General features: G+C 46.4%; 1 protein-coding gene across 1 annotated transcript; it reads left to right on the top strand.

Annotated features, from left to right (window-relative positions):
- The first annotated feature begins 200 nt into the window (after nt 1-200).
- On the top strand, nt 201-1,787 carry LOC137525965 (E3 ubiquitin/ISG15 ligase TRIM25-like). Its single transcript, XM_068247175.1, has one exon. It carries the CDS (start codon nt 201-203, stop codon nt 1,785-1,787), a length of 1,587 nt encoding a protein of 528 aa, XP_068103276.1.
- The last annotated feature ends 23,694 nt before the right edge of the window (nt 1,788-25,481 follow it).

The raw sequence follows: 25,481 nt of genomic DNA, 5'->3' as shown, positions 1-25,481 counted from the left end.
GAGCTTTTTCAAATCACAAGCGTTTAGAAAAAGCCGCTAGTGGGTTGAACCCTTAGCCTGTGTATAGTTACCTTCAAAGAACTTCCATTATAAAACTTTCTAAACAAAAACATAATTATCCATTCCAACCATCAAGTAAGCTACTGATGCATGTGTGCTATTACAGGGTTAAAAGAACTAAGAACAGGAGTGAAGCCATTATGGCGTGTGCGGTGCTGCTGGAGGAGCTGAGCTGTTCCATCTGCCTGAACATATTTACAGAACCAGTGGCACTGAGATGTGGACACACTTTCTGCCAAGCCTGCATTGGGATGGTGCTGGACAGTCAGAGCAATTCTTCACAAGCTTATTCCTGTCCAGAGTGTGGAGAGGAGTACGTGGATCGCCCTCTGCTGGAGAAAAGCAGGAAGCTTTGCAATATAGCTAAACAGTTTGAGGCGACTCTGTCACAGCTTGAGGAATCTGGGGTCTCCTGCACTTACTGCACTCATCCTCCCATCCGGGCTACTAAGACTTGTCTGCAGTGTGAGATTTCCTTGTGCAACCATCACCTAAACCTTCACAACCGTGCAGTAGATCATGTCCTGGTGGAACCCACTGAATCCCTGGAGGATAGGCGCTGGCCCACTCACAAGAAGCTTCTGGAATATCACTGCTGCGAGGACTCCACCTGTGTTTGTGTGTCCTGCTTCGCAATAGGATCTCACCGAGCGCACCAAGTGGAGAGTTTGGATGAGGCCATGGCCAAGAAGAAGGAGAACTTGAAAAAGGTTCTGGAGACACTGGCGTCTGAATCTGGGAAAGTTGACGATAAAGTCCAGCATCTGTTGAATCTTCGATTAACTGAGAAGACAAAAGCCTCTGACCTCAGGCAGAGATACAGTCAGCTTTTTAACGATGCCAGGAGACAGCTGGATGAAATGGAGACCAAGGTCTTCAGTTCAATCTCCAAACAGGAGGACCTAATTACAGCGTACATCTCTATTTTGATCCAAGAGTTAGAGTCGCAAAAAGAGTTATTATCCAAGAAAGTATGTCACATCGAGGAGTTGTGCAAAATTACTGACCCACTGGTCATCCTGCAAGACAAGAAATCTGACAGCAGGAATTTAAGTGATCTTAAGAGTCTCAAAATCACAGCAAAAATGGTTGATCAAAAGGATAATCCCAAATTAAAGTTTGATGAGGGTTTAATCATGGCAAGCATGCATGTAGAAATATATCAATTTGTGACCAGCCTAAAAAAGGGATTTTGTATTCCAGAGAACACTAATATCTGCCTGGATAGCGACACAGCTGCTAGTAATGTCCTTGTCTCTGGAGATCTTAAGTCTGCTTCCTGGACAGCAGTTCCTGTAAGTCGACCAGCCAATTCCAGACGTTGTGTGTCCTTCTGCCAAGTGCTCACTAAGAACACCTTCTCCACAGGACAGCACTACTGGGAAGTGGACACCAGCAATTGCCCTTACTGGATGGTGGGTTTAACATATGATTCCATAGCTCGTGATGGGACGAAGTCAAAGATTGGAAATAATAAAAAGTCCTGGTGCTTGAACAGGGCAGAGGTAGGTTATCTTGCATATCATAATTCACAGGCAACCAAGATCCTACCCAGTTCACCTGTTCAGAGAATAGGTGTTTACCTGAACTATGAAAGAGGCTGTCTCTCCTTCTACCAGTTGGGGAACCCCATCGGGCTGCTCTACACTTTCACTGCCAACTTCACAGAACCCCTGCACGCTGCTTTTGTTGTATGGAAAGATGGCTGGATCAGGCTTAAAACCTAAATGCCCTGCTGAGTCTTAGCAGCAGAGATAGGTGCTGGGACTCGGGCTACAAGGTTTTGAAGGCAATGCTCCCCTAACCGTAACCTATGCCTAACCTCGACTTCCACCTAAATGTGCCTAGCACTAATATGCTGCCTATGTGTATATTCCTTATCTTTAAAGTGCACTTAAGGTGACATGATGGGATAAACCTGTATGTTTAATGCAAAACCTATTTAATAACCAGTCTTTTCTACTTGTTTTATTTTGCTGCCTGAAAGAGTTAATTTCTAGGCATGGAAGTGACAGCTTTGGTCTTGTTGGTACCTTTTCGGGAATACAGTAAAAATCACTGATAAGCAAATTACAGCCATAAAAGGTTTCCTGGCAGAACACAACTTCTGAGAGCAGATAGAGATAGAAAAGGTCAATAGTTCATGTATTTTCATTTAGAGACACTTAATAGGCTGCCACTGAGCAGAGACAACAAAACATTCAATCTGCTTTGTAAAACAATAAAATGAGTATTGCATGCAACTGTCTATCTTATCAGTTTATTTTCACCTCTGGTTCACTTTAGCCCCTCCCTACTGTACTATTCAACTTAAAGGACAGCTGAAGTGAGAGGTATATGGAGGCTGCCATATGTATTTCCTTTTCAACAATACCAGTTCCCAGGCAGACCTGCTGATCCATTTCACTACAGTCGTGTCTGAATAACACCAGAAACAAGCATGCAGCTAATCTGGTCAGATCTGACAATATCAGAAACACCTGATCTGCTGCATGCTTGTTCAGTGTCTATGGCTAAATGTATTAGAGGCAGAGGATCAGCAGGATAGCCAGGTAACTGGTATCAATATGGCAGCTTCCATATCCCTCTTTCTTCAGTCGTCCTTTAAAGGGAACCTGAAATGAGGTAGATATATTTATTTCCCTTTTTTAAAGGGATCCAGAGGTGAGACATGGAGGCTGACATATTTCATTCCTTTTTTTAAACAAAGCCCATTGCCTGGCTGTCCTGCTGATTCACTGCCTGTTAGGGCCCATTTCCACTACCATAGTTTTTATGATCCAATTCCGATCTCTTTTTGGATTGCAAAATGCTAAGCGCAGGTAAAATTGATGGAAACTGCTCTGACCATTTCCATTAGTGGATCTAATTGCAGTTTCCTCCAGAATGCAATTGTCTTACCACGTTTTCTGAGCTGATTGCAGGTAAATCGCATGGCAGGTGCAACGATATGCAATGTTCCCAGCGATTCAACAATTTCCCCCCTCATTGTTTTCATAGTGCAGACTGGAAATGCTGCAATCTCACCATACACCCCACAGATACTAGCCCAATTGTAGTGGCGATCACGTTTCTTAAAGAGAAACTGTAACCAAGAATTGAACTTCAACCCAATCAGTAGCTGAAACCCCCTTTCCCATGAGAAATCTTTTCCTTTTCTCAAACGGATCATCAGGGGGCGCTGTATGGCTGATATTGTGGTGAAACCCCTTCCACAGGAAACTGCCAGGACCATGGTCCTGGCAGTTTCTGGTCTGTGACCCTCATTGCATTGTGGGAAATGGCTGTTTACGGCTGTTTCCAACTGCCAAAAAAGCAAGCAGCAGGTACTTCCAGTGACATCACCTGCCAGCTGTAAAAATGTCACCATGTCATGCCAGAATGTAAATCGGGGAGAAGAAAGCTTTTACAATGGGCAAACGCTGACTAAATAATTTATACATAATTATTGTAAAAATGAAGCGCTTTTTTTTTTTTTTTACATTTTCACTGGAGTTCCTCTTTAAAAGAAAAGGTCCCTAATACTTTAAGCCATAGACCTTGAATAAGCATGCAAATCAGATGTTTCTGACTGAAGTCTGCCAAATTTGTTGCATGCTTGTTTCAGGTGTGTGATACAGACATCACTGACCAGAAACTGGTATTGTCTAAAGGGAAATACAGTAGCAATAAAAAACATGTGAACTCTCTAGAATTATATGGATTTCTGCACAAATTGGTCTCAAAATGTGATCTGATCTTCATCGAAGTCACAACAGACAATCAGTCTGCTTAAATTAATACCACACAAAAACAATTGTTTTTATTGACCACACCATGTAAACAATCACAGTGCCGATGGGAAAGGTATGTGAACCCTTGGATTTAATTTGTTGAACCTCCTTTGGCAGCAATAACGTCAACCAATGGTTTCCTGTAGGTGCAGATCAGGCGTGCACAACGGTTAGGAGTAACTTTCAACCATTCCTCTTTACAGAACTGTTTCAGTTCAGCAATATTCTTGGGATGTCTGGTGTAAATCACTTTCTTGAGGTCATGCCATTGCATCACAATAGGGTTGAGTTCAGGACTTAGAAGAAAATATGCCTTCTGGAGTGGCATAGTCAGTTGTTTTACTTCTATGCTTTAGGTCATTGTCCTGTTGCAACACCCATCTTCTGCTGAGCTTTAGCTGTTGGACAGGTGGCCTTAAGTTATCCTGCAAAATGTCTTGATAAACTTTGGAATTTGTTTTCCTTCGATGATGGCAATCTGTCCAGGCCCTGATGCAGCAAAGCAGCCCCAAACCATGATGCCCCCACCACCATACTTCACAGTTGAGATGAGGTTTTGATGTCTGTGTGCTGTGCCTCCTCCCCCCCCCCCTTTTTTTTTTTTTTTTTTTTTTTTTTTTTTCTTTCTCTCCACGCAGTGTTTTCTTCCAAACAAGTAAACGTTGGTTTCATTTGTCCACAGAATATTTTGCCAGTATTGCTGTGGAAAATCCAGGTGCTATTTTTTGCAAACTTTAAACATGCAAAGGTGTGTGTTGTTTTTTTTTTTTTAAAGACAGCAGTGAATTCTACTGTAATATCCTCCCATGATCTCCATTCTTGTTTAGTGTTTTACATATCATAGATTCGCTAACAGGGATTTTGGCATATGCCAAAGACCAGTCTTTAGCGGACACTCTAGGATTCTACTTCACCTCATTGAGCATTCAGATTGGCCACTCCCAGGGAGAGTAACAGCAATACTGAGCTTTCTTTCTGTCATTAGTCTAGGGATTCACATGCCTTTTCCACCTGCACTGTGACTGTTTACATGGTGTGTTCAATAAAAACATGGAAGCATTTAATTATTTGTGTGGTATTAGTTTAAGCAGACTTTGATTGTCTATTGTTGTGACTTAAAGAGAAACTCAGACCAAGAAATGAACTTTATCCCAATCAGTAGCATCAGGGGGCGCTGTATGACTGATATTGTGGTGAAACCCCTCCCACAAGAAACAAAAGTACGTACTTTTGGCAGTTTCCTGTCTGTGAACCTTGCTGCATTGTGGGAAATGGCTGTTTACAGCTGTTTCCAACTGCCAAAAACCATGCAGCAGCTACATCACCTGCCAACAGGAAAACCGTTCACTGGCGTTCCTCTTTAAATGAAGATCAGATCACATTTTATGACCAATTTGTGCAGAAATCCGTATAATTCAAAAGGGTACTTTTTATTGCTACTGTAGATATGGTAGCCTCCATATGCCTCACCTTGGGTTTCTTTTAAAAAATACCAGTTGCCTGGCCGTCCTGCTGATCTTAGTCTGCAGTAGTGCCTGGATTACACACACCTGGAACAAGCATGTGGCTAATCTGGTTAGACTTGGGTCAGAGCACCTGATCTATTAGAGGCAGAGGATCAGCAGGACAGCCAGGCAACTGGTATTGTTTTAAACAAGGATGTCGAACTCCAATCCTTGAGGGCCAGATCCATGCCGGTGTTTAGAATAGACTGAGAAATGGAGGAATGTGTTCTACCTGATGGACCACACCTTTCCTGACTCAGTCCCATCAATTAATTTGAGCTGTGCCAAAAAATGTGAGGACCTCGGCCCATCAGGACTGGAGTTCAACATCTGTGGTTTAAAAGGAAATGTCAGCCTCCAAATTCCTGTCATTTCAGGTGTGCTTTAAAATGAACCTTAACCAAGAGTTAAAAAAAAAATTCACTTACCTGGGGCTTCCTGGAGCCCCTGCAGCTTTCCTGTGCCTTTGCGGGTCCTTGACTATCCTCCGAAGCCCCGCCCTGGGTTAGTTTTGATGTCGGCTCCTGGCAGTGCGCATCCTTGTTCACATTTCTGTCAAGCGCATCCTGTGCAGGCGCAGCAAGAGAAAGCTCTTACTGTACCTGCACAGGACGGGCTTGAGAGGAACGGTAACAAGAATAAGTTGGCCAAAATCAAAACGAACCTGCGGCGGGGCTTTGGCAGATAGTCAAGGACCCGCGAGGGCACAGGACAGCTGCAGGGGCTTGGGGAAGCCCCAGGTACGTAAATGTGTTTGCGTTTGTTTGGGTTTTTTTTTGTGGTTTTTTTTTTATTACTTGGGGCTTCTCCAAGCCCCTGCAGCTGTCCTGTGCAAGTTTATTTTTGTTAAGAATATTGACAACTGCTGTATAATGTTTTTTGGGGTATACTGTATTCAATCTTCTTTTTTTTTTTTTTTTTTTTTTTTTTGGAATATACGTTCAGTTTTAGTTCTGAGTTGTGTATTTTTTTTTGTGACTTTCCTTCAAAAATAAAAAAAATAATAATAATTTGACAGCAACATAAAGTGTATCTAAATGCTAATCTTAGTCTGGTCTATTGCTGCTAGCATTTGATTGGTTCATTTTCAAACTGCATGAAAATTTGTTGAATCAAATTTGGGTACATCTCACTGAGTTTAAACTGCTGCATGTTTGTTTGCTTTCCCTCTTTTGTGGCAGTGGAATTTTTACCAGTCTTTGTGTAGGTCAGTGGATGTAAATTGTCCAGAGCTCTCCATAAAATACTGCAGAAGTGTCATATTGATAAAAAAAAAAGACTAATTTCACATATCCTACACCTCAAAAAGGGGGCTATATAAATATTGTCATGTATTGGTCACTAGCTAATGGCCCAGTGTTGCCCGGCTATGTATTTGGATGGTGTTTGCTCCGCCCACTTTTTCTAACCCTAACACACAAACACTCAATGACCATGTTTGTGAGCTTCGGCATCAATTTGTATATTCCCATCGAAATTAAACTAATCAAATTGGCTGTTTGTGACTCCGCCTCTCTCCAGCATGTGAACCCCAGTCACCCAATGACCAACTGTAGCAGGTTTGAGGCATCTGCTATTAACCGTGTAAAAATAGAAGCAATGTAATTTTTCTTCTCGAAAATAAACGGGTGAATTTTGGTATTATAGGCTCCACTCACTTCCCTGAATATTAGTCACCCAGTGAATGCCTTTAAAGAGAGTCTGCAGCGAGAATAAATCTCGCTTCAGACCTCATAAATAGCAGGGGCACGTGTGCCCCTGCTAAAACGCCGCTATAGCGCGGCTTAACGGGGGTCCCTTCACCCCCAAATCCCCCTCGATACACTCGGGGAGCGCTTCCTGGTTGGGGCAGGGCTAACCGCCGCAGCCCTGCCCCATGCGCGTCTGTCAGCGCGTATCTCCGCCTCTCCCCCGCCCCTCTCAGTCTTCCTTCACTGAGAGGGGCGGGGGAGAGGCGGCCAGACGCGACTGGAGGCAGGGCTGCAGCCGTTAGCCCTGCCTCCAGGAAGCGATAAATCACGACCAAATCTGCGACCAAGTGTCGCAGTGGTCGCTTTGGGGGTGAAGGGACCCCCGTTAAGCCTCGCTATAGCGGCGGTTTAGCAGGGGCACGCGTGCCCCTGCTATTTATGAGCTCTGAAGCGAGATTTATTCTCGCTTCAGAGTCTCTTCAAAGCAGAATATAACCCTGCATTTCAACTTTGCTCTAAAACATTATTTACAGCATATTATATGCAAAAAGCATTTTTTTTTTTTACTAGACCAGCATTGGAAGGGTTAAACACAGAGAATTAAAGTTCCGTGGAGAGATATGCAGAAGTTCAGATTGTTACATTGTTATTTTCGAGAAGAAAAATTACATTGCTTCTATTTTTACACGGTTAATAGCAGATGCCTCAAACCTGCTACAGTTGGTCATTGGGTGACTGGGGTTCACATGCTGGAGAGAGGCGGAGTCACAAACAGCCAATTTGATTAGTTTAATTTCTATGGGAATATACAAATTGATGCCGAAGGTCACAAACATGGTCATTGATAAATGTTACACACTCTTTGGCTGTCCTCCAAGCTCCTTCTCAGTCAGAGAGATGAGTCACATTCAACACTTAGATACATTTATGTAAACAAAATGTATCTATTTCAGCTTCGGATGCGTATGCAGAAATCTCCAGGAACTTTAAAGCCCTGTGTAACCCTTCCAATGCTGGTCTAGTAAAAAAAAAAAATGCTGGTTGCATATAATATACTGTAAATAATGTTTTAGAGCAAAGTTGAAATGCAGGGTTATATTCCGCTTTAACAATGTAAGAAGGCCTGCAGTTTATATTTTCCCAGTGAAATTTGGCTGGCTGTGGCTCCGCTCATTTTCTGAATGTGAACCCCAGTGACCCAATGACCAACTGTACCAGGTTTGAGGCTTGTGCCATTAACAGTGCAAGAATGGCAGCAATTTTAATATTCCCCCTGAAAATTAACTGGTGATTTTGATTGGCTTTTTTTAGGCTCAACCCACTTTTCCTAAATATATTAAGCCTATTCACCCAGTAACCAGCTGTGTAAAGTTTGAGAACCCTACCAGTAACGGTGAAGAAGGGCTGCAGTTTATTTTCCCAGGGAAATCTGTTTGACTCCACCCAGTTTTTGTAACCTTGACAGTCACTCAATGACCAAGTTTGAGCTTTCAGGTTCCTGGCATCAAAATTGTGTGAATGGAAGCAGTTTATCCAGCAAAGAAATCTGATTGGCTGTTAGTGGCTCTGCCCCTTTAGTGAATTTGAATCCCATTCACTTAATGACCATCTGCAGCAGGTTTGACAGTGCCACCGCCATTAACCGTGTAAGAATGGCAGCAGTTTCAATATTCTCCTTTGAAAATCAATATGTGAATTGTGATTGGTTGTTGTAGGCTCCAGCTACTTTTCTGAATATGAATCCGTCACCCAGTGGCCCACTGTCTCAAGATTGGGAACCCTGCCATTAACAGTGTAAGAACGGTTGCAGTTAATAATTTCCCATGTAAAAAATGTAGTTGGCATCGCCCACTATTTCTAATCTTGACATAATCACTTAGTTACCAAGTTTATGAGCTTTTTGGTCCTTGGTATCAAATTGTATATTCCCCCTTGAATCAAATCTGGCTGTGGCTCCACCCCCTTTTTAAATGCGAACCCCAGCCATCCAGTGACAAACTATGTCAAGTTTGAGAACCCTGCCAATAACAGAATGGCTGAAAAAAATAAACAATGTGGCTGTTTGTGGCTCCACCCCTTTTAGTGAATTTATAACTCAGTCCATGACTGACTATATCAGTTTTGAGGCCTCTGTCATTAACAGTGTAAGAATGGTAGCAATGTTGATATTGCCCTTGAAAATCAACAGTTGAATTTTGATTGGCTGTTGTAGGCTCCATCCATTTTCCTGAATACTAATCCCAGTCACCCAGTGACCAACTGTGCAAAGTTTGAGAATCCTGACATTAACGGTGTAAGAATGGCTGCAGTTTATATTTTACCAGTGAAATTTGTTTTTGGCTCCGCCCACTTTTTTTTAACCTTGACAGTCACTCAATGACCAAGTTTGTGAGCTTTCGGGTTCCTGGCATCAAAAATGTGTGAATGGAAGCAGTTTATCCACCAAGGAAATGTTTGTGGTCCCGCCCCTTTTGTGAATTTAGACCCCAGTCACCCAATGACTGACTGTAGCAAGTTTGAAGCATCTGTCATAAAACGTGTAAGAATGGCAGCAGTTTAAATATTCCCCTTGAAAATCAATGGGTGAATTTTGATTGGCTGATGTACGCTCCACCCACTTTCCTAAATCTTAATCTTGTTCACCCAGTGACCAAGTGTGGCAAGTTTGAGAACCCTGCGATTAAGTGTAAGAATGGCTGCAGTTTACATTTTCCCATTAAAAATGAATGACTGAAATTTGATTGGCTGTTTTATGCTCCACCCACTTTTCCTGGATTTGTAACCTCGGTCGCCAAGTGTGTGGTCTCTGGCTTGATTACTGTGAGAATGGCAGCCTTTTACATTTTTTTTTTTTTCCTCCCTTGACATGAATGGGTGAAATCTGATTTGATGTTTGTAGCTCCGCCCAGCAGGGGTGCCTCTAGCCCTTCCGTCACTCCAGGCGGGAAAATCCGTGAACTTTGCCAAAGTGCCTATTAGACTCTTCTTTACCAATGTGTGTCCTACAGTGCAAATACTGAAAGATCTGCGTTTGGATGAGCTCTCCACCCTGGCACTGCTATGCCCCCTGTTCTGGACTGTGACTAAAGGCTGGACTGAATCCGAGAGAGTGTAGCATGCTCTTTATACTCCACTCTCCCTAAATGTCAGTGCCTCCGCCTGGCTGTGAACAGAAGCAGGGCTGTGGAATCGGTACAAAAATCTTCCAACTCCGACTCCCCAGTTTATGAAACCACCGACTCCGACTCCAACTCCGACTCCGGGTACCCAAAATGGCTCAGACTCTGGCTCCTCGACTCCGACTCCTCAGTTTATGAAATCACTGACTCCGGGTACCCAAAATTGCTCCGACTCCGACTCCACAGCCCTGAACAGAAGCTGACATACACAGACCATGGAGTGGAAGGAATGCCAGCCTCCAGTCAGAACCACATGGGAATAAAGTAGCACCAGGGAGAGGAGTCTATCCAACAGGACTCTGGAGAAAATACCTCGGAAAATAAAGGGTTATTGGGTACACTGGACAAGTTCCATAATCCCTCAGCTATAGTAGCAGTTTGAGAACTCTCTTCTTTGCACAGTAAGATCCAAATACTGTAAGGTCTCCATTTAAATGGTTTTCCCTCCCCGACTCTGACTGGAGGCAGTTGAACAGAGGCTGAGATAGCATTGCATGTTCTGTCCGCTACTCTCTCCCTGTATGTGAACGCTCCCACCTGCCTGCGCACAACAGTCGCTGTTGGGAGTGTTTAGTGCTGCTTCTGAAGTATGCACTGCCTGGTTGCAGCTGCTATACACAGCCAGGCAAGAGTGCTGAAATACAAGGAAATACAAGGAGCATGGAGTGGATAGCACATGCCACACTCTGTAGGCTTCTATTCAACTGTCTCCAGTCACAGCTGTGGGGTAGGAGGGGGGGGAGGGGGGGGTAGAGTGATGCTAGGATGCAGGGGCGTAACTAGGCCCCACCGGGCCCCCCTGCAGATTTTCAGAGCGGGCCCCCCCCCCCCCCCCCTGGGGCCCGCTCGTGGCCGTTTTTTGGGGGCTGGAGGGGTGGCAGCATGAGGGGAAAGCCTTGCCCACAGTCGGCGGGGAGAGGGAAAGTTCCCCCCTCTCCCTCACCTCGGGGCTCTCCCCTCTGCGCTCCCCTCCAGCTAGTGAATGTGTGTGGGCAGCAGCGGCGGCAGGATACATACCTTCTTCCTTGCGTTCTATCGCCGCCTTCTCGCTCTAGCGGCTGACGTCACTTCCGGAAGCGGGAGGGGAGCACAGAGGGGAGAGCCCCGAGGTGAGGGAGAGGGGGGAACTTCCCCTCTCCCCGCCGACTGTGGGCAAGGCTTTCCCCTCATGCTGCCACCCCTCCAGCCCCCAAAAAACGGCCCCGGGCGCAGGCGCTGCAGGGCCTATTGCTACGCCCCTGCTAGGATGGGAAGTCCAGCCAAATGGGGACCTTTTAAGTGTACCTGAGACAGAGAGGGAGAGAAAATTATACATAACTGGGGCTTCCTCCATGGTAATCTCTCCCTCGCCGTCATACTCCGCCTGGAATGCCCGAAAGTCCTCCAGTCGGCGCAGACGCAGTCCTTCCCTGTCGTGTCCCCATCGTCGGGAGCGTTCTGCACCTGCGCAGTAGTACTGCCCAGATTCAGAATGCTCCCGGCGGCGGGAACGTGACCGGTTCACACATGTGCAGTACGCATCAGACCGGAGGACTTTCAGAGCCAGATTCCAGACGATCCAGGAAGCAGAGGAGGACATCGAGGGAGCAATCAGCCTGAGAGGGGCTGGAGGAAGCCCCAGGTATGTATAACTTCTCTCTCTCTTGCTATCTCATGTCCACTTCCAAATATTTGGACCCCACAGAGAAAGAGGGGAGAGAACATAGACCTTTGGCACTGAAGAAGTTAAAACATTCCACTAGGACAGATTGGGGGGGGGGGGGGGCACTTCGACATTTTGCATTAAGATGTACAAACATGATAGATAGAGAGAGAGAGAGACAGACAGACAGACAGACAGATGCTCTGACAGTTCTCCAGCAGACATCTTGGAACATTGCTGTCTGCAGCAGCAGCAGCAGGCGATGCACAGTGGCTTAGCCTCATGCACTGTGCAAACAGATGCCCATGCTTTACTTATGACTAGTGTTGGGCGAACACCTAGATGTTCGGGTTCGCGAACGTTCGCCGAACATCGCCGCGATGTTCGGGTGTTCGCGCCGAACTCCGAACATAATGGAAGTCAATGGGGACCCGAACTTTTGTGCTTTGTAAAGCTTCCTTACATGCTACATACCCCAAATTAGCAGGGTATGTGCACCTTGGGAGTGGGTACAAGAGGAAAAAAAATATTTGAAAAAGAGCTTATAGTTTTTGAGAAAATTGATTGTAAAGTTTCAAAGGAAAAACTGTCTTTTAAATGTGGAAAATGTCATGTTTCTTTGCACAGGTAACATGCTTTTTGTCGCCATGCAGTCATAAATGTAATACAGAGAAGAGGTTCCAGGAAAAGGGACCGGTAACGCTAACCCAGCACCAGCAGCAGCAGACGTGATGGAACAGGAGGAGGCGCAGGAGGAGAAGGCCACGCTTTGAGACACAACAACCCAGGCCTTGCATGAGGACAAGAAGCGTGCGGATAGCATGCTTTGTACCGCCATGCAGTCATAAATGTAATAAAGATAAGAGGTTCCATAAACAGGGACCGGCAACGCTACCCCAGCAGCAGCAGCAGCAGCACACGTGATGGAACAGGAGGAGGCGCAGGAGGAGAAGGCCACGCTTTTTGAGACACAACAACCCAGGCCTTGCATGAGGACAAGAAGCGTGCGGATAGCATGCTTTGTACCGCCATGCAGTCATAAATGTAATAAAGATAAGAGGTTCCATAAACAGGGACCGGCAACGCTACCCCAGCAGCAGCAGCAGCACACGTGATGGAACAGGAGGAGGCGCAGGAGGAGAAGGCCACGCTTTGAGACACAACAACCCAGGCCTTGCATGAGGACAAGAAGCGTGCGGATAGCTTGCTTTGTACCGCCATGCAGTCATAAATGTAATAAAGATAAGTGGTTCAATAAACAGGGACCACGCGGCAACGCTAACCCAGCAGCAGCAGACGTGATGGAACAGGAGGAGGCGCAGGAGGAGAAGGCCACGCTTTGTGAGACACAACAACCCAGGCCTTGCATGAGTACAAAAAGCGTGCGGATATAGCAGCAATGCTTTTTGCCGCCATGCAGTCATAAATGTAATACAGATGAGAGGTTCAATAAACAGGGACCGGAAACGCTAAACCATCCCAGATGTTCATTGGTCATGTTACTTGGTTGGGGTCCTGGAGTGTTGCGTAGTCGTTTCCAATCCAGGATTGATTCATTTTAATTTGAGTCAGACGGTCTGCATTTTCTGTGGCAGGATACGCCGATCTGTGACGATGCCTCCGGCAGCACTGAAACAGCGTTCCGACATAACGCTGGCTGCCGGGCAAGCCAGCACCTCTATTGCGTACATTGCCAGTTCGTGCCAGGTGTCTAGCTTCGATACCCAATAGTTGAAGGGTGCAGATGGATTGTTCGACACAGCTACGTCATCTGACATGTAGTCCTTGACCATCTTCTCCAGGCGATCGGTGTTGGAGGTGGATCTGCACGCTTGCTGTTCAGTGGGCTGCTGCTGCATGGGTGTCAGAAAATTTTCCCACTCCAAGGACACTGCCGATACCATTCCCTTTTGGGCACTAGCTGCGGCTTGCGTTGTTTGCTGCCCTCCCGGTCGTCCTGGGTTTGCGGAAGTCAGTCTGTCGGCGTACAACTGGCTAGAGGAGGGGGAGGATGTCAATCTCCTCTCTAAAGTCTCCACAAGGGCCTGCTGGTATTCTTCCATTTTGACCTGTCTGACTCTTTCTTCAAGCAGTTTTGGAACATTGTGTTTGTACCGTGGATCCAGAAGGGTATAAACCCAGTAATTGGTGTTGTCCAGAATGCGCACAATGCGTGGGTCGCGTTCAATGCAGTCTAGCATGAATTGAGCCATGTGTGCCAGAGTCCTACCAGAATCCTCATCATCCTCTTGTGAGCGTTGTCATAGTTGTTGTGATGCATCATAGTCGTCACCTTCCTCCTGGTCTGCTTCTGCTGACCATTCGCGCTGAATTGTGGAAGTCCAACGTGCACCACTCTGGCCCTCGTCAGTGGTGGCATGAAATTCCTGCTCCAACTCCAGCTGTTCCTCCTCCTCCTCTTCTTCGTCATAGCTGCTGGGGCCAGCGTTCCCTGAGGCGGATGGCCTGATGTTGGTACCATCACGCTGATCGTTTTCTCCTTCAGATTCCCCCAGTTGCATCATGACAGCTGTTTCCTTGATTTTCAACATTGACCTCTTCAGTAAACACAGCAGTGGTATGGTAATGCTGACTGAAGAGTTGTCACTGCTCACAAGCAACGTGGATTGCTCAAAATTTTGGAGGACTTGGCAGAGGTCTAACATGTTGGCCCAATTGGATCCACAGAAGCATGGCAGCTGTCCGGATGCGCCTCGGTACTGCGCCGTCATGTACTGGACCACTGCACTCTTCTGCTTGCAAAAGCGGGCTAGCATGTGCAGCGTAGAATTCCAGCGCGTAGGGACATCACACAGCAAGCGATGGTGGGGGAGATTGAAGCGCTCCTGCATCTTGGCGAGTGCCCCCGAAGCAGTACTGGAATTTCTACAATGTTTGGCCACTCGACGCACCTTCAACAGAAGATCGGCCACGCCTGGGTATGTCCTCAGGAACCGCTGAACTACTAGGTTCATCACGTGCGCCAGGCAAGGGATGTGTGTCAGCTTAGCCAACCTTAAAGCGCGAATGAGATTACTCCCATTATCACACACAACCATGCCCGGTTTCAGGTCCAGCGGTGCCAGCCACAAATCCGTCTGTTCCTTTATTCCCTTCCAAATTTCCTCCCCTGTGTGCTGCTTATCCCCAAGGCAGATCAGCTTCAGCAACGCTTGCTGACGCATGCCAACAGCTGTGCTGCACTACTTCCACGATCCTACTGCTGCTGGTGCTGGGTTAGTGTTTCCAGATGAGGTACAGCTTTGAGATGCGTTGGAGGAGAAGGAGTCGGAGAGGTAGGTGCTGCTGTTGTTATCCAGTGGGAGGGACGGCGGTGCAGCTGTTTGCGGCGTGGGCAACACCCGCGCCGTAGCAGGTGAGGAATCGCTGCCAGGCTCCACAAGGTTCACCCAGTGCGCGGTAAGGGAGATGTATCGACCCTGTCCGAACGCACTCGTCCAGATGTCAGTGGTGAGGTGAACCTTGCAGGCAACGGCATTCTTCAAGCTTCGGGTTATTTTGCTGACCACGTGCTCATGCAACTCAGGCACTGCAGAGCGCGCAAAGTGGTAGCGGCTGGAAACCACGTAACGTGGGATGGCCACTGACATCATGCCCTTGAAGCTGTTTGTCTCCACCACTCGATATGGCAGCATTTCGCAGGCCAGAAGCTTGGCTATGCTGGCTGTTACTGCCACGGCCCGGGGGTCATTTGCTGGCAATTTCCTCTTGCGCTCAAACATCTCCGACACAGACAACTGAACCGTAGCGCTGCACATGGAAGGGCTGTTGGTTGTTGTGTTTGATGAACACTGGGAGACCTCAAGAGCACTAGTCCGGAAAGTGACAGTGTCAGCGTCGTCTGATGTTTGTGAATGTTGTGAACCATGCAATGGCTGGGCTACTGCTGCTGCTGAGGCGGGTCTGGTGGTGAGTCTGGTGAACCCAAGGGAGGCAGTGTTGCTGGTACCCTGTCCTGCCGCGTTTGCCCACAGAGTGGGATGTTTGGATAGCATGTGGCGGCTCATGCTGGTGGTGGAGAGGTTGTTAATACTTTTCCCCCTGCTCAGGCGGGTCTTGCACACCTTGCAAATCGCCATGGTAACATCCTCAGTGCAGTCTTCAAAGAAAGCCCAGACTTTATTAAAACAATAAAAGGCTTGAACTACTTCAGTTGTGTGTATTTGAATCTAAAATATATGAAAGTCTAATGTTTATCAGTACATTACAAAAAATAATGAACTTTATCACAATATGCTAATTTATACACAATCTATTTATACACACTATATATAATGTAGAGGATGAAGCCGGCACCATCTAGATATTCATGCTCTTTTATTGAAACATCAAAAATAGCAGGCTGTCACACGAAGTGCGACGTTTCGGGGGAGTTCCCCTTTATCAAGCAGTTGACAGTCTGATGATTGTAACAAAGTATACAGCATTTATATGAAACCACCCACTTATCAACCAATCACAGGTCTGAAACATTCAGACCAATCACAGGACCTAATGTTACATGCGGACCTGATGGGGAACAGATGCAGTAAAGAAGGGGGCCAATAAGAACATAGGACACTCACCCACATTCTGTGCAGGGCATCTCGCCGCCGCGTCCCATCCCCACACGTACTGGATGCCATTAGCGGCAAACTCCGCCCGTCGAAGGCAGGCCGAGTCTCCGCATTGGTGCGCGGCCGGGGAAGGAATGACGCGGGCGGCCAGGGGAGTGGCCGAGCGCGTACAGGGAGACGGCTGGAACGCAAGGCGGCCGCACGCACGCCAAACAGCGCATGCGTGCTCCGCCAAGGTGTCCAGCCGTCCCCCAGAACCCCGGCCGCGCTACCATGGCAACCAGACGCCATGAGGATGCAGCGCAGCGGAAAGAGCCCGCCAGAGGTAAAGAGAGGCTAGAGCTGAAAGAAGCAAAGGCAACAATCATTCATAATAGAGATCTAAACGAGTGATGTATTCTACCCAAGTGACAAAGAGAAAACCACATACCATCAAAATATAATAGAAATATATAATTAAGAATCTATTGTCACAGAGATAGGTCACATAACCATAGATATAGGGTGCCAGAATAGTGAACTGTTCACAGTAAGGGTGCAAGGTCATATTCTCTATTGAGGCCCCTCGGATCAAGACAATCTAGTGTCCTGATCCAGAAGGCCTCTCTATATAGAAGTTTTTTAATTCTACTGCCCCCTCTGGTCCCCCTATGACCGAATCTTCCCGTCTGGTTAACGGATTGCCTGAGCACATCATCATTTACCTATATAGGAGTGCCTCCTCCTCAATACACCACACTATATATAATATTTTTTTTAATGTACAGTATATATATATCACCATTGGAGTAAAATCGCATGCTACAGTGCTGCTTTTCACCAACAGATGTTGCTGCCTACAATAAATGTAATGGGAACATGTCCTTGTTCTTAAAGCTGCGTACTCACCACCTGACTGGTTCAGTGACGTCCCTTTGATGCCTATTATAATTATTCCAGTTTGTAATGTCACATGACTTCACAATGGGCGTGAATGGAAAATAAGCGATCAGTGTCTGATTTAATCTGCCGTGTCTGTTGCTTGACTATGCACGATTGCCACAGGGGGCAGCATCGTTTAACATGCTTATGTTAAACACTGTTGCCTGACATTGGTGAACATCGCAGCAAGAATCGGCAGGTGGGTCGGAGGCTTTAGTTGAGAAAACCGTAGGATTGCTGATCACGTACCTCAACCCTCTTTCAACAGCACAGCATGCTCATCAGCTGGAGACTTTGCATGATATCTTACTAGCTAGCTACAACATGCAAATATGCAATCCTATTTGCCAACCTCCCCCGTCTGCCTGCCCACTCACCCATTACAAAGTACCCTTCCTCCTCTCTAGATGGCCAGCCACTCACTCTAGCTGCTTTTGGAAAAAGCTTAAAAGAAATCTTAACCTCCCTGGCGTTATTTCCAGATTTAGGGTGCAATTGTTTGACAAGCTTAGACCCTAAAACAAAAAAAACCCAAACCTACAGATAGAACTGCAGCAGCTCCTGCATAGAACTCACTCAGGCACGGGATTACCGCTCTGAGCTGCGGATTTCCATCCCTAGCCTGACTCTGGATTACCGCTAAGGAGGTTAAAGGGAATTTACCACCCTTTCTTTCACTGGAATTTCCCCTAGCATGGAAGCTTCCATACCCCCTCCCCTTTTCACAGTCCTTATTTATAGAAGTCAGAGATACTATCTTAACCCACACAATGGGTATCATTCATAAAGCATTGCTTAATAATACATAGCGATAGTGATTAGTTAAAGAGAAAAGATTTATTTTTGACTAATCAATATTTGTTAATGTGCAGCCAGTAATTCCTTGTCTCTGATCCTTATTCTGCATTCCCACTTCCTTTGTAACCCTGCATACGTTATGCAGTTCTGATCTTTACAGCACAAAACGTTTTACATCATAAAAGTATTTTCAAGTAATCTTTTTTTTTTTTTTTTTTTTACTCCATACATATCAGTGCATCAAGTCTCTAGCACTTAAATAAAGAAAAAAAAAAGTTACGTGGAGCAGATTCGAACCTGGAAAAATAATTTACAAGACAGGAATTGTACCACTGAGCTATCCATTTGCATGTTTGTCAGCTCTGATGATACTTGCTTATTGCCCATTATAAGTATTAGCAATAGCACCATCTACTGTGTATACTGCATAACGCTAAATAGCTTTTTGAAATGTTCAGATGAGAAGTAAACAGGTCATTTGCGTGTTTTTAACCCTCCTGGCGGTTTGCTAAAAATCTGCCAGGGGGCAGAAAAATCAGTTGTTGTTTTTTTTTTTTTTACATTTTTTTTTCTTTTTCATGTAGCGAGACAAAGTCTCGCTAAATGATAGCCGCTGCTCAGCGGCATCCCCCCAGCCCCTTCAAAGAACGGAATCTCCTGGAGGGCTTCCCCCATCGCCATGGCGACAGGCGCGATGACGTCACCGACGTCGTGACGTCAAAGGGGACTCCGAACCACCCCACAGCGCTGCCTGGCACTGATTGGCCAGGCAGCGCACGGGGTCTGGGGGGGGGGGTGGCCGCGGCGCGACGAATAGCGGCGGATCGGCGGGTAGCGGCGGCGATCGCATTGCACACGCAGCTAGCAAAGTGCTAGCTGCGTGTAGCAAAAAAAAAATTATGCAAATCGGCCCAGCGGGGCCTGAGCGGTGCCTTCCGGCGGCATAGCCCAAGCTCAGCTCGGGCTTACCGCCAGGAAGGTTGAACTGCTAAATAGCGTTTTAATCGGCCGCACCTTATGACATTTTTTCCCTGTGCCTCTCTTGGTTGTATGCAGCTCAGGGATCATGCATGCGCAGTAGTTTTTATTTTTTTTGGTCCCCTATGTGCTGATCTCAGCCCTCCTGCACCACACTGACGCCCCCCCCCCCTTCAAAAAAAAGTTGGTGACAGCTTTGAGGGTGTCTGACTGGATGGTTACGGAGAGATGGGCAGGCACAGGATGACTGCAGGGGCCTGCAAGAAGCCCGAGGCAAGTTAAACTGGTTTTGTTTTTCTTGATACATTTCCCTTGTAACTGAACTGTCTTTCTTTACTGGTCTACTGATCTCTAAAGCACACATCACTACCAGTGCTTTGGACTGTGTTACCTGTTATCTCCTCCCCAAGCTCTGCTCCTCCTCCATTCCTGCTTCAGCAACTTCTTTCAGTCTTTTTATAACCTCTCTATCTCCACTGGCATTTTTCCTTTCTGGTATAGCCTGGTGTATATATAGGTGCCCCCAATATAGGTACAAAAGGGGGAGAAACGGGCACACAGCGAGATGGGGAGCCTCCCTAACCTTGGGCCCCCCTTCAGTGCTCTGCCCTCCAGAAATTAGAGTAGTGGGCAGGGAACACGGACTCACCTCTTCCAGGTTCCATCCAATGCTGAAGTTCTGCGTGCTGCTAGTCTTCTTTCTCCAACGCCACTTACTCTACTAGAGACAGAGAAGACTGGCGGCATGCAGAGCTACATCGTATTGAACCCGGAAGAGGGAATGGAGGGGGACTTTGCATGAAGGGGCACCCGAGATGAGGCAGGGGGGAGTTGGGTCCCCGTCCCGGCGGCTGTGTGCCTCCTGCTCTCCCCTTCCCCTCCTGACTTGTGTCCTGGCTGCCCCTAAAAATGGCCCTGGGTGTGGGCCTCAGAACTGTTGGGCACCCCTGGCTCTGGCTCCCCCTCCCCCCACTCGGGCCTCCCTATGGGTTGCAGCCAGGGCTGGATTTACCATAAGGCACTGTAGGCATGTGCCTAAAGGCACCTGATGATGGAAAGGCAGCTCACTCCCCTTCCCCAGTGCCTCCTTCCCTTCTTCCCTATGCAGAGTCCTGATGCAAGTGTAAATGAGAGGTTGAAGAAAAAGAAGGGACACCGAGACCTAATATAGTGTAGTAAGTTGAGTGATGGGTAAATGGAAAAGTATATGATAGATATACTCACAAGTCAGGGTTACCAATTAGGCAACCACTGTGTAGGCAGGTGAGGAGATTAGGCCTGTCCTCACTCAGGATTAAGATGTCGCTCTCTGTAGATTAGGAGAAGAAAGGGAATTCAACCCCTCCACCAGGGGTGGATGCTGATATTGTAAGGAGAACAGAGGCGCCAACAGAATAAAATATAGCTAAAAACTTTAAAATTCCTAGGGAGGCGGTGGTGGACTCATCTCCCCGAAGCAAACATGATACTGTCGGTTTTAGTACAAACACATTTATTTATATACTCACAGCGCTGTATGTTGGAGTATATAAATAAATGTGTTTGTACTAAAACCGACAGTATCATGTCTGCTTCGGGGAGATAAGTCCACCACCGCCTCCCGAGGAATTTGAAAGTTTTTAGATATATTTTATTCTGTTGGTGCCTCTGTTCTCCTTACAATAAATGAGAGGTTAATTTCCCTTTATTATTAGAGGGTTCCCAAATTCCACTGTAAGCAGTCACCCAGGGGCCTACACTGTACAAGCGTGGGGTACTAAAGGTGGCCATACACTGGCCCGATTCGCGGCCGTTTCGACAGCAGATTCGATCCTGGGATCGAATCTGCTGCCAATCGTTCGCGCTAAACGCACCCGCCGATCCGATTTCCTCCCAAAATCGGATCGGTCCGTCGATCGCGCTGTGCGGGAAATTACCCTCGATCGCCCGCGGGTAGGGTGCGCATCGCTAGCGGCGGCAGATCCGATCAGGTATACATTACCTGACGCTGGCTCCCGGGCGTCTTCTCCGCGCTGCACCGCTCTGTACTGGCTCCATCCCGGCGCTTCCTGTGTCACTACAGTGACCAGGAAGTTCAAATAGAGGGCGCTCTATTGGTCACGGAGTGACACAGGAAGCGCCGGGATGGAGCAAGAACAGAGCGGTGCGGTGCAGCGTTGAGAAGACGCCCGGGAGCCAGCGTCAGGTAATGTATAGGGGAGGGGGCACAGGCGGCAGGAGCAGCTCAACAGATTGTGATCGGTTTCAGGCTGAAATCGGTTCACAATCTGTTTGCAGTAAAGGCAGCCATACGATCCCTCTCTGATCAGATTCGATCAGATAGGGATCTGTCAGCTGGTCGATCTAATGGCAAATCGACCAGTGTATGGCTACCTTAAAGGATACCTCAACTGACATGTGGCATAATGAGATAGACATGGGTATGTACAGTGCCTAGCACACAAATAACTATGCTGTGTTCCTTTTTTTCTTTCTCTGCCTGAAAGAGGTAAATATCAGGTATGTAAGTGGCTGACTCAGTCCTGACTTAGACAGGAAGTGACTACAGTGTGACCTTCACTGATAAGAAATTCCAACTATAAAACACTTTCCTAGCAGAAAATGGCTTCTGAGAGCAAGAAAGAGATAAAAAAGGGGGAATTTCTTATCAGTGAGGGTCACACTGTAGTCACTTCCTGTCTGAGTCAGGACTGAGTCAGCCACTTGCATACCTGATATTTACCTATTTCAGGCAGAGAAAGAAAAAAAGGAACACAGCATAGTTATTTGTGTGCTAGGCACTGTACATACCCATGTCTATCTCATTATGCCACATGTCAGTTGTGGTATCCTTTAATCCCCTGTGTCTGCATGGAAACCTAAGGTGGGGATGACCTCCCTTGTCCTTGCCTAACCTTTTCTCATCCAGTTTGTTACACAAAAATTGGCTGCAACATGCAACTAAAAGTTTCGCCACTAGATGGAGACAGAGGACAATAAAAATCTGCCATTTCTTTAAGACAATGTTTCAAATCTCTATTGTGTGTAAACCATAAAATGATGAGTTATTTTAGTTTTTATATAGATTATATATGTATATAAAGACTCTGTTTGGACTTCTACACTCAGGATCATGGAATCTGTGGTCTAAATACTGTTCAATTCATAGGGCCTCCCTGCAAAACTTTGCCCCCCCCCCCCCCCCAATTTTCACACCCCTTCCCTTGCCTCCGCTTGGTACCCTTCATGGCCTTGGGGCCTGTGATGAATATTACGGAAAGTCGTGCGTAATCGCCAATGACTTGCGTAATGGTCCAGCCCCATTACTGTCAGTCCTGTGTAGATGAAACAAATGTCTTCCTGTCGCTCTCTGCTGAAGGGAAGCAAACCCCTCACCCACTTCCCCAGTGTCCTGATAGTACGGAGAGGAATTTCATATGTGGCTCGACCTCCTGTGGAGAACCAATTGCTGCCTCAGCCCCTCTCCCAAAAGCCAGATCGATCTGGCCGAGATAAGAGATTCCCTCCAAAATCATACACTCAACAAAGAAAACTTTAATGTATTTGAATTTCAAAATAGGCTTGTCACAGAAAGACAAAAACTACATTTTCTGATACCCATAACCCAGTTCTATCATCCAACCGAATTGCAATTTTCCAACTGTCAGGGGTCAGTCGGGAAACCGCTTTATTCAGCCTGCGCCAACCGAATGTGATAGAATAGGCATGTGTAGCCTCATTTGATACAGGGCGGAGTCACACAGATGATTAGTAAATGTTACATTTTTGGCTCTGAGTTCTGGGGGTGGCAACCTGCTGATTACAAGGTAACCCCGCCTTAAACACACCTACTTTCCAGGTAGGGACAGCCCAAAACTCAGGTCCTATAAAAGTTTCCAACTGTCAGGGGTCAGTCGGGAAACCGCTTTATTCAGCCTGCGCCAACCGAATGTGATAGAATAGGCATGTGTAGCCTCATTTGATACAGGGCGGAGTCACACAGATGATTAGTAAATGTTACATTTTTGGCTCTGAGTTCTGGGGGTGGCAACCTGCTGATTACAAGGTAACCCCGCCTTAAACACACCTACTTTCCAGGTAGGGACAGCCCAAAACTCAGGTCCTATAAAAGTTGGGGCAGGAACAAACCCGCCCAGTTCTCCAAATTCCATCGACCAGGACTGTCCATGCATGCGCTCGAGGAGGACCGAACGCATGCTGTATTCAAGGACTCTTAACATTATTGCCTACTTTTAAATCGGACTCTGTTTCTTCATTCTCCAAATGGACTGCTCAGCCGTAACTAAAGTAAGAACTTTGTTTTTATCCCTTTTATTTTTAAGCTTTGTGTGTATATTTTAATTGGTGTATATAACGGTATGTAATGCAATTTTTGTTATTAAACGTTTTAAAAATCATTTAGTGGTTATGACCTGTTGCTGAACCTACACAATCGTACCTATTCAATTAGACAGTTCAAGATAGCAGAGCGAGTGCACACCTATGCCTTAAACATCCCAATACATCAGATTACAGCGGTGCATCATCCGGATGAAAATAGATATAGATCATAAGTAGCAACTGAGAAAGAGGTAATCCAGGAGCAACTTCGCCATTCCAGTATTCAATAAAACATCCAAAATTTTAATGCTATTCTTTCAGTAAAAAATTTTTCCATAGGTAAAAGACATCAAAAGGCAATACTTATCAACAAGAGGTAGTGAAGGTGGTGCGGAGGCTGGTCGACGATCGTTTCGCCCCTCAATGAGGGCTTTACGGTCTCGAGAAAGCCCTCATTGAGGGGCGAAACGATCGTCGACCAGCCTCCGCACCCAGAGGCGGGACAAGGTCCTCCAGCACCCAAGGCTGAGACACCAAAGTGCGCCCCTGCATCCCTGCCACCCCAGCCATCACACACTGATTGCTATTAGACTAAGAGGTGCCACAGGGCCCACAACCTCCCCAACACCTTAATATCCAGTTAGCTGGCTTGCAGTCACTGCTATGTATCCCCTTTTCTTATTTATTTCTGCTTCAAACACAATTAGGAATGACAGCTGAATTAATTGTGCGCCCCCTCCTACACTGCGCCCTGAGGCTGGAGCCTCTCCAGCCTATGCCTCGGCCCGGCCCTGTCCGCACCACCTTCACTACCTCTTGTTGATAAGTATTGCCTTTTGATGTCTTTTACCTATGGAAAAATTTTTTACTGAAAGAATAGCATTAAAATTTTGGATGTTTTATTGAATACTGGAATGGCGAAGTTGCTCCTGGATTACCTCTTTCTCAGTTGCTACTTACAATCGTACCTATTCTCCTGAAACCGCTACCCTGTGTTAGTAGAAGTGTACATTTATAACCCGTATGCGTGAATCCGGCTCAGATATTCAGATCTGACCCAGACTCCTGCATACTGCAAAGGGTTAACAGAGCGTTCTCGAAGTATTAGCATGATTACAGTAACGGGCTGTGTAACCTGCTTGGTGGCAGATCTTTGAATTGTATGTGTGGTGAATCCTTTGGCGTCTGAATGCTCCCTCCGCGAGTCAGTTCATCAAATTGCGAAGTCAGGTTACACTTCGTGATGGGCAAAATGACAGTGCGAGAGGTTTTTTGACGCTGATCGATTGACCTGTCTGCAGACTGGCCTTGCGGTCTGTGACAGGGCCAATCTCACAAGAGTCGTATAACAAGTGTGGCCATCATGGTCTTCACACCCATAACAAGTGTAGCCACAAAACTCCCGATCTGAAGTATAGTCCCCTGTATCGGAGGACGGGAAGGTTAGTAGTTGGGGCCTTGGGGCCCCCTGCGATTCGGGGTGAATGGGTGTACCGTAGTTTGCCACTGTTTGTATGTTCCCCGTGTTTTTGTGGGTTTACTCTGGCTACTCCGGTTCCCGCCCACATTTCAAAAACATAGTTAATTGGCTTCCCCTAAATTGGCCCAAGACTATGATGTGTTAACTACACAGTACTTTAAAAATAAAAATCGCCCTAGATGACATAAAACATAGATAGACACAAGACTATGGTAGGGATTAGATTGTGAGCCCCTCTGAGGGTCAGTTAGTGATAAAACAATGTATACTCTGTACATCGCTGTGGAAGATGTCAGCACTATATAAATACTAAATAATAATAATACTGTAGTTTGCGCAAGCACCATGCAACATGCTGCTTTCAGGGTCGCTCACCTGCCGCGTCTCCGTGTCCCCCTGCGAAGAGGAAAAGCGGCCTTGATGAGAGCAAATGCTGATTATCTTTTCGCATTAACGTTTGCAAAAAATAATGTAAAATTTGACTTTTAAACAAAAATGTCGTCCAAAATCGTTCTGTAATATGTTTATAACTTTGTGTTTTTAGTGATTTTTCGCTT

Source organism: Hyperolius riggenbachi, chromosome 7, assembly GCF_040937935.1.
Source record: "Hyperolius riggenbachi isolate aHypRig1 chromosome 7, aHypRig1.pri, whole genome shotgun sequence".
Taxonomy (NCBI): domain Eukaryota; kingdom Metazoa; phylum Chordata; class Amphibia; order Anura; family Hyperoliidae; genus Hyperolius; species Hyperolius riggenbachi.
Note: the sequence above shows the minus strand (reverse complement) of the source record. Positions and strands in the feature narration are given on the sequence as shown.

Bases quoted from the DNA above. Each gene is read 5' to 3' on its own strand.
- LOC137525965 (XM_068247175.1), top strand. From the start codon at position 201: ATGGCGTGTGCGGTGCTGCTGGAGGAGCTGAGCTGTTCCATCTGCCTG.